The sequence below is a fragment of the Argiope bruennichi genome, chromosome 6 (assembly GCF_947563725.1).
Source record: "Argiope bruennichi chromosome 6, qqArgBrue1.1, whole genome shotgun sequence".
Taxonomy (NCBI): domain Eukaryota; kingdom Metazoa; phylum Arthropoda; class Arachnida; order Araneae; family Araneidae; genus Argiope; species Argiope bruennichi.
In genome coordinates, this window is record NC_079156.1 from 102,617,935 (window position 1) to 102,630,112 (window position 12,178).

General features: G+C 30.2%; 1 protein-coding gene across 4 annotated transcripts in view; it reads left to right on the plus strand.

Annotated features, from left to right (window-relative positions):
• Positions 1 to 9,020, plus strand: part of LOC129971211 (protein slit-like) — a 482,178-nt gene extending 473,158 nt beyond the window's left edge. For 2 of the 4 annotated variants that reach the window (XM_056084788.1, XM_056084789.1), the window contains exons 33-34: positions 453 to 662; positions 4,348 to 9,020. In XM_056084788.1, the coding sequence (XP_055940763.1) occupies positions 453 to 662; positions 4,348 to 4,586 (449 nt within the window). In that variant the 3' untranslated portion in view covers positions 4,587 to 9,020. The remainder of the gene's footprint in view (positions 1 to 452; positions 663 to 4,347) is intronic. The other 2 variants (XM_056084790.1, XM_056084791.1) reach the window with 1 other exon arrangement.
• Positions 9,021 to 12,178: the final 3,158 nt, after the last annotated feature.

Sequence of the window (12,178 nt, forward strand, 5' to 3'; positions counted from 1 at the left end):
TATCAATTAATAAACTAACATTATACAGATAAATTAATTATTCATTACATTATTACATTAATTGTTTACAATCATTTGAACGAATTTAATTAGTTTACATCACATAAATTAAATCCAAACGATTAGAAATGATTTAAACTTTTTATTTATACTTTTAAATTTAAACAGCTGTTAATTCCATTATTATTTTTTGATATATTATTGATACGAATTTTTGTTTAAAGAATTCAAATAATAAGTACTCGCATACACAAATTAAATAAATTGTCAGCAATAAATTATTATATATAAATTGTAAAAATGCGAAGTTTATAAAATAAATCGTTTGCAATGATACATTAGTTAAATATAAAATAAACTAAATGAATTTATAATTGAATATTTAATAAATCGTTTGCTTATAGAATTTATATATTTGTGGGGGTATTCTTCTTACTGTTCTTATGTTCCAGGATGTATAAAAGACGTGCGATTGAACGGGAAATTGTTGGACTTCATGATTGCGAGAAAACAGCAGCGCGTTGCCCCTGGATGTTCTGAACTGGAGGAAAACAAGCCGTGTAAAGAACACCTTTGCAAGAAAGGAAAGTGCGTACCTTTGGATAAGTCGAGTTATGAATGTCAGTGCCGTAAAGGCTGGAGTGGAGAGCATTGTGACCAAGGTAAGTCCCCTTTAGAAAATGAAATGAACATGAAAAATGTGAAACAGCGTAATCGATAAATTTAATATGTTACAGTGATTAGTAACGGTTTTGCAATCGAAAAACGGATTACTATTTGATTGGTTTAATTCCCCATTGTAAACTGCATCAAAATTGAATCCCTATAGACTTTTAACAATTTTACTTTTTTTAACCAGTTAACTGTTTCGATCCTTTCGGAAAATGCGTACCTAAATTATTATTACTACTACTAATTACTCTAAATTATTTATTGATCCTGACGAATAAACTCGTCATAACACAAAAAGACGAATATATTCGTTTCTCCGTAACGAGTATACTCGTCAAAAACAATTAACTGGTTAATAAAAAGACAATATTAGATTACTTTCCTGCATAATTTCTTTTAAAAAACTGTATTTTAAAGTTAGTTTCCAGTTGCTTAATTACATGCATTTTTGAAATAAATGTAATTAAGTATTTATTAATTAATACATTAATTATTAATTTACTATGCAGTTAAGTACTTATACTTCCAATCTGTAATCCAATCTTTAATGAAGCGTTAATGACAAGTCACCACACATCATAAGTTCTGCATTGTAATTTGTGCGATATCAACCTCATGAAGTGAGTCCACCTTTAACAAGTGATGTAATCTGTCATAGGCAATTACACTTTAACCAGCCACTACCCATCTCTCTGGTAAGACCCTTAGTGGGATAAATTGCAACATGGCGTACTGAAAAACATGAATAAGAGGAAGACAATTAGGGATTCTATCTCCTGACTGTTCTTTAAACCAACATCATTAAAAAAAATGAGTGGCGATATACACTTTAATAAAAAATTACTCAGACTGATTGCTAAAACTTTTCATGGTTTTCACTTAGTTTCCTCCATATTTCTTCATATTATTGAAGCTAAGATCAGACTTTCCTATCTCATATGCTAATTCGATCGCTTAGATCCACAATGTTAAATATTATGAATCCGTGCATCTTGGATTAGGTTACATGTTCTTGACCTTATATCATCAAAAACAGTTAAATCTTTAGCCACGTTTCTTTTCATTTGATTGGCCCATGAATTCATCCTCCTTTCTCACTTCTTGCTTTGACCATGATCCAACTTCATTAACTTTCATTTGCTTTTCAAATTCTTTCAAAAAACCTTTTTCTCTATGTCCCATATGACTGAAACCATCACGGTAATTATATCACTGAAATTTCACCACTTTCTCGTTATTTAGGTCTCTGATCACCCTAGAGATAATTTCCCCCATTCTCATTTTATTACTGAACTAGCCGCCTTTGGCGACCAGCCGGTTCGCCAATCTTAATGTTCGTTAAAATTTTAATAATTAAATATTTTATGCAATTTCTACTTTAACAGCTTCTTCATCAAAATATTTTAAAACTTCAAATTTTGATTATCATATAATTCATTCATAATATTATAAAGGCCTTCAGTCATAACGTAATATGTATCTCTCATTTTCTGTTAGCACCCGTAGAATTTATGCTTTAAATTAAAGTGGAAAGAATTTATCTTCAATTAATATAATAATATTTTTTACTGAAGCAAAGCATTTTTTTATAATCTGATTACTGAAAATAGAGTCACTCAGCGTTTAAACTTTATGGGCACTAAAGAATATCTTTTTTAATTTATGTAATATCTCAAGAGTTGGTCAACAAAATTTTCTTAGATTCATTATGAGCAGATCGATTCATTAACAATGTTTAAATTTAAATGCATCAAACACTAAGAAAATAAAACGAATCGTTTAAAATAAACGGTCGAAAACAGGTTTTAAAAAAACTACTTAAAAAACGATGTACTTAAAACTATAATCATATACAAAAAATATATAACTAACATAAATACAATTTACTTACAAAAGCATGCAACTAACCCAAAAATAATTTAAATCATCCATTGATAACGTTGTCATGGCAACAATCAGAACAGAATGCGCATGCGTGAATTTTCTTCGCCGGTTACGTAACGCAAATGCGTGATTTTTTCTACGCCAGTTGGGGTAACTCTATGCGGATTAGAAATTTTTAATTTCCTTTATTCTGTTTTATTTTAATTCAAAAGTACTTCAGAATGAATCTGAAAGATTGATTCATTAACAATGTTTAATTTTAAATGCATCAAACATTAAGAAAATAAACAGAACCGATTGAAATAATCCGCCGAAAAATTTTAACCCTAGCCTCATTACTGTTGGGAGAAAAAAAAAACTTAAGCCTTTCTCGTTCGGCGCTGGGGATAATGGAAGATTTTTTTGGCGGAAAAGTTGGCGGTGGGGAAAATGAAAGATTCTTTTGGCGGGAAAGTTAGTTTTTAATTAATAATTAAAATTCTAATTAAAATTTCAAAAAAAAGGGATCCCAGGTGCACATTCCCAACCTCTAAGGTAAACATGTACCAAATTTGATAGCTGTATGTCGAATGACCTGGCCTGTAGAGCGCCAACACACACACACACACATTGAGCTTTATTATAAGTATAGATAGATAGTACGATAGTTTACTGCTGATGAGATATGGCAAAAATGACCTATCCTTACAGCGATCGAAAAGGAGGGAATCTTTTCTCCTAATTACACGAAAAAAGGAGAGTAATAATATTATCTTACTTCTTTCTTAAAATCCCATTTTTAGGAGGATATGTTTCTTATTTCCTTAAAATCTATACTTTTAGGATATGTTTCTTGCTGTTCATTTTTTAAAAGCATTCTTGTCCTTTTCCTTCCAGAAAATTTCCTATTTTAAGAGAATGTGTTTCTTTTTTCTTCAAATCTTTGTTTTGAAGATGACAAATTTTTCCGTTTTTTTTCTTGAAAAAGTTCGTTTTTAAAAAGACGCGTGTCTTTTGCCTTCCTCAAAATCCATACTTCGAGATATGTTTCCGATTTCCCCCTCAAAATGTTCATTTTTTAAAATATATATATATATATATATATATCCTTTTCTACCTTGGAATTCCAAATTTAGGAAAAAATGTTTTCCATTCTTTCTTCGAAATTCCTGTTTTTAAGAGAATAGATTTCTTATTCTCCAAAACTGTAATTTTAAAGATGATATGTTACTGGTTTTACCTTCAAAATAAAAATTTTCTGTTCGTAAGAGACGACTTTTTCAGAATTCGCTGATTCTAAAGTGATTTTTACCTCATTTTCCGTAGTCGCTATTTTTAAGAAGCCGTGTAAAGTAACGTTAGACTATGTCAATTATTGCATGCAATAGAAGGCCTGGGAAGATCATGTGACCACAATGGGACAGTGGCAAATAGTTGCCCCGATGAGATAATTACTATGAGTTATTTTTCTGATTTTCCGCAATCGCTTTTTTGAAGAAGCCGTTAAAAGCAGCGTTCACGACTCCAACTATTGCCACAATACCCTGCCTGTCTCAAAAAAATCATGTGACCGCAATGAGGCAGTGGCAAATAGTTGCCCCGCTGAAACAACTATTTGCCACTGTCCTTTTAGGGTCACGTGATGTTCCCGAGGTTGGCATAACCTTCGATTGCGTGCAATAGCAGGCTTCGTGTCATTCAATTTCACGATTGAAAGATTAATTCAATTTCAAATAAATACTTATAAAATTTATTTCTAAGATCATTGTCTTCTTTGGGAGTCACCTTAGAGCAGACAACACTAAGATGCAGAACTCTTTGTTTCAGCGCCCACCTGTCAAAAAGAGCAGTACCGGGAATTCCTGGAGGAAAACGGTTGCCGCTCCACCAAGATGATCAAAATGGCCAAATGCGTCGGTTCCTGCGGTGACCAGTGCTGCAGGCCACAGAGAATCAAGCGACGCAGCGTGCGCATGGTGTGTCCAAACGGCACCAAGTACACAACACAAGTGGATGTCATCAGAAAATGTAAATGTGTTCAAAAATGTTAATGTCGATTTCATGTCACTCTCTTTAGTCGCATGATACTGCTCAGCATGCGAAGAATCAGCAAGAATATTTCTAAAAAAAAAAAGTAATGACTTTTTCATCAATGCGCTCATCTTTGTGTGCAACGTTTTATGCAAGTTGGAAATTAGAATTTTTTCCTTCCCCGCTTTTTTTTGTTCAAGTGGACAATTTGACCAGGAAAACAGATGGACTTTGCTTAGTAGATGCGTACGAGTTGTATTATTATTTTCTTTTGTTCTGACTGGAATTCTTCGGTCGGTTCGGTAATGTTTGATACATTACTAATACACACATAAATGTATTGATCTTCAGTACAAATTCAAGGACAATTTTGCATGTTATTTGCTGTAGATGAGAATTCTTTTCATAAAGCTGTCTTTATAGTTTGATATTTTATTATGTATTTCAAAACTTAACCACTGCACAAATAGCGCACATGACAAGGAAAAAAAAATTTTTAAAAAAACTGCACTGATGGATTTGGATGTAAAAATGAAGTTCTCTTTAGATAAATGTTTTAGAGTGAAAAATATAAAATGGAGTTCCAACACAGATGCGATATTTCGTGGTTTCAAAATGACCTACTAACCTAGTGTTGAATTCATGTCATACATTCAAATTTACGCGGACTAACATTCCAAAATGTAAAACCTTATACAGCTTTTTAAGACCGAAATTATCTGAATTAATGTTCTTTCATTTATTACTCTTAATTGCTTTTGGAATTCTACGATGGACAGTGCAATCATTTATATTTGTTTGAAAAATTCAATAGATTTTGTTTCATATAGCAGCCGAAGTGACTTGTCTAAAGCCTGATTCTGCTATCATTAATTGATTTGGATTGACTCAAAAGCATTGAATCAATCTGTTAAGTCCGGATATATAGTAAATGATTGATCGATTGATTGGAATCCACATATTTTGATCACCAATCCTTGTATCTGAACAAAAGGTGGAATATCTTTTGGTCGGACAGTTTTCTTGGATCATACGTTCATGACAAAAAAATAAGACTAAAACGGATTATAAAAACATGTACACTCAATTTATTAAACATTCTATCTTCATGAATGTTATAAAATTCTTTAAGCAGATATTGCTGAAATTCCGGACATCATCTGTTAAAAATTTCAAAACTGTTCGAAGAAAGGAAATCGATAGTTTTAAATTAACACAGAATAAATCGCACATATTATCGCATATATAATTATAAAATACTGGAATATAATAGATATTATTAAAATATTGTCCATCTAAATCAAATCCATCTGTGCAGGATTTTGTGGAAGTTATACACCGACATACAATGATAGATTTGTCACAGTTATTTTCTTCAATGAACTCTGGTCTTTGAATTTCGAGGTGCTTTTTTATATATTTATTTTCTAAAGATGCACAAATAACAAGCAACGCAAAATAATAGTTTTGAAATATGATGAAATTGTGCTAGATATTTTATGCAAGATTGCTTAATAACTTTGTCTTATGAGAAATGAAAGTTTAGGAATTCGAAAATCAGAAAAAATGTCGATTGTCTGTGTGTCAAACTTAAAAGTATTGCGGGAAAATAAATTCGATATGGAGAAATTTCGATATATAGAAATAAATATTACGATTTGGGTTCTTTTGTATGATATCATTTTTACAAATTTCGATATTGTTTCATCAATATTGTCAAATTTTACACTTTAATATTTTTAAATAGATTGCGAACTCTTCAAACACTTCCAAGGCTTTAATAATAGAATTGCGATTTTCAAGATTGTTTATAATATATTTATCGAAACTTCATAATTTTTCTACACATCTTTTTTTATCCAGATTTCTACGTCTTTTTATTTACTGAATTCCACTTGGATATTTTTAGATTTCTGTTTAAGGACCATGTTCTATAAAGAAGCAGAAATATTAAGGCAAAAATTCTGTTCCCGAGTTGAAAAATGGTATCATATAACTGAAATGAAGAACAGCATACAAATGGCTGTCTATTTCTGAATTTCTGCTATATAAGGATCACCAGAACTCTTTTGTTTGTTGGGGTTAGGGGAAGGAATTTATATTCCTTTTTATAAATGAAATCCATTGATTCTTTTTGAAGACATTAAGCATTATATTCTGATGCAAAACTTTTTGTTCGATATATCGAAATTTTATCCAACTGATAGAAACTTTTTTTGATGAAAATTCGAGGTTTCTGAATAAAATTCGATGTATATATGCCCTTTCATATAATATTCATGAAATAACGCGATTAGAACTTAAAACAGGCTGAATAGTAATTTAATTCATCTAAATCTTCTAATTCATCTTTTGGAACTATTTTTTCTGTTACAAGTAACATAATTTTATATGTTATAACTTGATATGAAGTTAGAAAAAAGTTAAAATTTCAAACATGACGTCAAGATTTTTTTTTACTACTTTGGAAAATGCCTATATGCAACATTCTTACACTATTTCCGTGTAACATTGGCCATTTGTGTTAAAATTATTGAGTCACTTTCTTAGGTCAAATATAATTAGAAGAAAAGCTATTATGCCTTCGATGTCACTTTATATTTCCAAAAAGCACCTCATAATCCAAAGACTAGAACTGACTGTCACATTCAACCATAATTGACTAATTTACAGTTTATTTCTAGAAGAAAAATACGACAGCTATATAAGGTACAGAGTGAAAATGATTTCAAATACATTCATGAATCTTAATTTTGAGACAGGGATTCTTTAGAAGAAATGCCAATTTCTTTACTTTGTGTTGTATTATGTGATCAATGAAATATAAAGTAGGCATACTTTTTGTAAATTGTTCTCGTGAAAAAATCTGCAATTAAATGTTTATTGGTCTAGTATTAATTGCTTATGAAATGCTATGTACATAGTAAAAAAGTTTTATTCTTGTTTTTTTTTTTTCCTTTCTTTTATAATGTTCATCGTAATGTCATTAACATTTATCTCACAACAAGCATGCTTTTTTCAATATATATTCGAATAGAAAATTCAACTTTTGCATGAGAATCATTTTATTGTTATACAATCAAATCTTGAAGCAAAATTCTTTGATAAAATTTGATATCGCTAATTACAATTGTATTTTAAATTAAACTGTATATTCTTTTTGAAATGGATTAATTCATTTTCAGTAAAATGTGTTTATTTTTTGTTTAAAAATGTTCAAATTAGTTGTAACTGAAACAACTCCTAAAATATTTTACAATTCAACAGACTGTACACAATTGTATTTTGTTCCTCCATTTAATTTGATACATTTGTTTATTAAAAAATAATATATTTATATGTTATGATTTTTTTAAATTTATTTAATTATTACTTCCGATTCGAGAAGAAAAGTAATTTTTTTTGTAAAATGTTTGCTTCTTATAACTTCGAAGTAAAATTTTATAATATTGAACAGAGAAACGTCATTAATTTGGAGTTCATTTGCAAATCTCATGAAAATGCCAGATTCTTTGCTTTTTCAATTTTTTTTATTTTTATTTTTTTTCAAAACGTTGTGTTTTTTGTAGCTTGAAAATCGTAACAAGATGCTGGTTGACCAAAATCACATGTTAAGAAAATTTTAATTAAAAATTCTAATACGTTTACAAATAATTTTGTTAAAATTTTGCTCCTTATATTTGAAAAACAAAATTTTATACTATACAAAAAAAGAATTTCACACAATTAAGAGGAGAAAAAGTCTAAATCAATTTTCACTAATGTGGAATTTTATGGTAAATCTAATGAAAATGTTAGATTCTGTAAATATTGCCAAACGATTTTTTTAATTCAAGACATCTGTTTTTATGTGGATTGAAAATCATAATAAAATACTGATTGAGCAACAATCATTTATTATAAATTTTTGAAAAATTCTAATGTGTTTTTAAAAGAAGTCGAATAAATTTTTTTAAAATATAAAATAGAATAACGCCGTTTAGAAGAACATTCAGCAATTTTCTGCACAATTTTTACTTCCAATTAAAAAAAAAAAATGTCTACGTTTTTATTTTACTCTTAGAACAAAAAGTAATTCTTTTTCTTTTTAAAAAACAATGTTTCATATTATCTAATCCATTCGTTTTTGTTGACTATTTTTTACGTTTTTTAATTTTATAGTTTAGCTGTTAAGTGCCTCATTTGATATGTAATCTTTTTGGTGTACATTGTATTTCATGATACTGGGCATTTGTACTGCTACTAGTAAAACTTCGACTTACTGCACTGTTGTTACTGACCACTGTGTCGATCACTCTGTACTAAGATCAATCGTGCTTAGTGCTCTTTGTGCATAATTTATATTTAAAGATTCATTGTTTTAACCAATGTGTATATTTGTGCTGCACCTATATTTGTATTTCGTTCATTTAATGACTAGAAGTGATTCACTTGCTTCATAGAAATAAACTGATCACGTTTCTATTAACAAAGATTGTGTGCTTATTTTGCCTTTTTGAATCAATGAATTTAGATTATATATTAAAATCCATGCTTTAACATATTGGCTGCCTCGTGATTCGCCTGCGAATCGCACCTATCCAATTAGTTATATCTACTATTGTACTAGATTACCTCTCTTTGCAACATTTAAGAGATAGCAAAGATTAACCATCTAATTAGATAGATAATCCAGTCGTAAATCATGGCTGTTAACATGTTGTGCAGATCTGCCACGAACACTCGCATCAGACTAATACGATAGTCTCTAGCCTAAAACCAAACGTGAAAACCGGTCAGTTTTGGCGTGGTGTGGAATGGAAAGTTGGATACCAACCCATTCCAGTTTCCATAATGCAATTTGGGATGGAAGCTGAAGGAATGCGGAAGAAAAAGGCTTGGGGTATGTGAACTTTCTGCATAATTGAAACGTTCACAGAGGGTACTGGAGTGAAGCAACTATGACGCGGCAGTTAGTATTATTTTAAATGCATACACACACTCATTAGCTTATTGAGTTTTTTAATTATGGCGTTTGCATGAATACGGACAAGCAGTAAAAGGATAACAACAATAAATGGATTAAGTCCAAAATTATATACATATCTACTATTCTAGTTATAAAACTATACTCTAGATTTCACCTATTTTAGGCCGTTGTTTTTATTATCGTTATTATTGAGTAGGCTCACTTGCACGTCAACTTATAAATATATATTTTCTTGATAAATGTTGTCCAAAATGCGATAGAAATCTACTGTCTTAGGTATAAAAGCCGCGTACCAACTTTATAGGTAACCTTTAAACCTATGAAGAGCCAGACGACGTGATTTAGCAGAAAAGGGAGGTCCTAAATTACCGATAATCAATTCTGTAAAGTTTTACAATTAATTTATATAAGGAAGTTTCACAGTTTTAGAGAAAATCATCAACAATTTAAAACATAATATAAAGATATAGGTTTCAATAAAAAAAATAATAGAATTATTCTGTTGTTACTTATGGCACTTGCCATAGATTTTAAGCCGAGTTTGTGCAGTAGCTTCTGAGGGTAAAGTCTCCAGAGCACTCGAGGGTAGAAATCTAACTTCTAGCTCATATGAAGATGGCACTCACACACTCGCACAACTCCTTTTACAGGGGCCTCTTTCACACACCTCACAGATAGAACACAGGGTAAAGAACAACTATGCCTGAACCAGGACTCGAACACGGGACGCTCAGATCACGGGGAAGAAGCTCTATCCTTAGGCCAGGATGCCGGCAAATGTGTTACTTGCACCAATAAACACCAAATATAATCAGACAGCAAATGCCAATACCAAAGAAACAATAGTAATGCCTGGCGAATTGTTTCAAAAATTTAAGGCTATACCAAGAATTGGGTGTTTAAAAGCTGCATCATCTAATTCTGTTTTAGTAGGTGAAAATGAATGTTCAGCTTTCATAGTTGATTTAAATAACTTTCACAATTTTAGGGTTTTATTTATTAGTATGACTTTCTAGAAATTTTATTATGATCATTCAATATATATGGATGTTTTTAAAATTAATTTATGATAAAAATTATACATTATTAAGAATCTCCGATGAAGATTAATAATTTATGATTTGAAATTTTTGAACAGTCTATTCGATTAGGAAAAGGAGAAAAATCAAAAAAATTTAAATCCAAGAAATTCCACATTCTGTTTTGTAAAAATATATTTAGAAAATTCATTTATTAGTCTGTAACAATGTAGTTTTACAAAAAGCACTTGAAGATGCGCAGTATACATCAGTATTTTAAGAATGCTATTAGAATTTCATCAATATATGCATAGATAATTTTCAAACTTCTAGTTACTTCATCAATCAGTCTTTGAAAAGTACTTGCAAAATTGCACGAACTAAATTGCATCCGAGTATTTTCAAAGATATCAAATAAGGTTCAAATTATTTTTATGAATATCTTCAAAAGCAATAAAAATTTGATCAAAATCTGTCAATATCAAACTGAGAGAAGATTTCGGTACCGTGCAGCTTGTTTGTAAAATCAAGAATGCCAGAAATTGGATTTTTATCCGTTTCTGCTTAAGTAATAACAGCTCAAAATTCGCCAACATGTCGTCAATCCTTACTGCTGTTCTTATAGATCATGATTATTGGCGAGGAATAATTGCTGTTAAATAGATGCATGTGGCCTAAATTCAATATTTTACTGAAATTCTATTTCAGCAATTCTAAACCTATGAAGAATCAAATGGCGTGAATTAGCACAAACGGGAAATCTAAAAGTATCGATAATCAATCACAATGTTTTTCAATTTGATTTGTACAAGACAGTTTCACAGTGTTAGGGAAAGTAATCAGCAATTTAAGGCATAATCTTTAAAATCCTAAGTTTTAATAAAAAGCATTAGAATTATTAGCATTAGAATTAGAAAGCATTAGACAATTATAGTTCAATTTAGTACAGACATCAAATAAACGATTTCTTAAATCAGGTCTTATATTAAATCAGTGAGAAGAATATAACAATATACCAATAAAATGCACCAATAATAGAATTAAAAACATTGAAAATAAAAAAAAATGTATAAATAAATTACCTTTTTAAATATAAAGTCTAATGACATTTTGTCCATATATTTTATTTACAAAGGTTTGAACTCTAGTAGATTGTTTTTGCATTTTGCTAGTTAAAGATGGAACAATCGCTACTGACAAACACCAGAAAATTAATGTTAGTTCTCCAATTGCAAACGAAATGACAATGGAAAGTTGAAAATAAGGCCCATGTCGCTATTATTGCAGTCCGATAATGTTTTTCTGGAAAGAGTAGGGTTATATGCATTTCTTTTACTTGGGGGGGGGCGTTTTACGATATATCGACGATATCCCCCTATATTGTGAATACCAAACAGATATCATAATTTTGTTGAATACTTAAAGAAATTAGATGCTGCCATCTTGGCAGAATTTTGTAAACGGAAGCAAGAAGAATGACTTCAAGAATAACTTCTCAAATGTCGTAATTAAGACTTCCTGGACATTTAACTGCTGTAATCACATTTCTTAAAAGTTTAAGTTTCATCTGAAGTTCTGATCTGTAAAAATATCGGAAATATCATTTGAAAGTTTTGAAACAGCA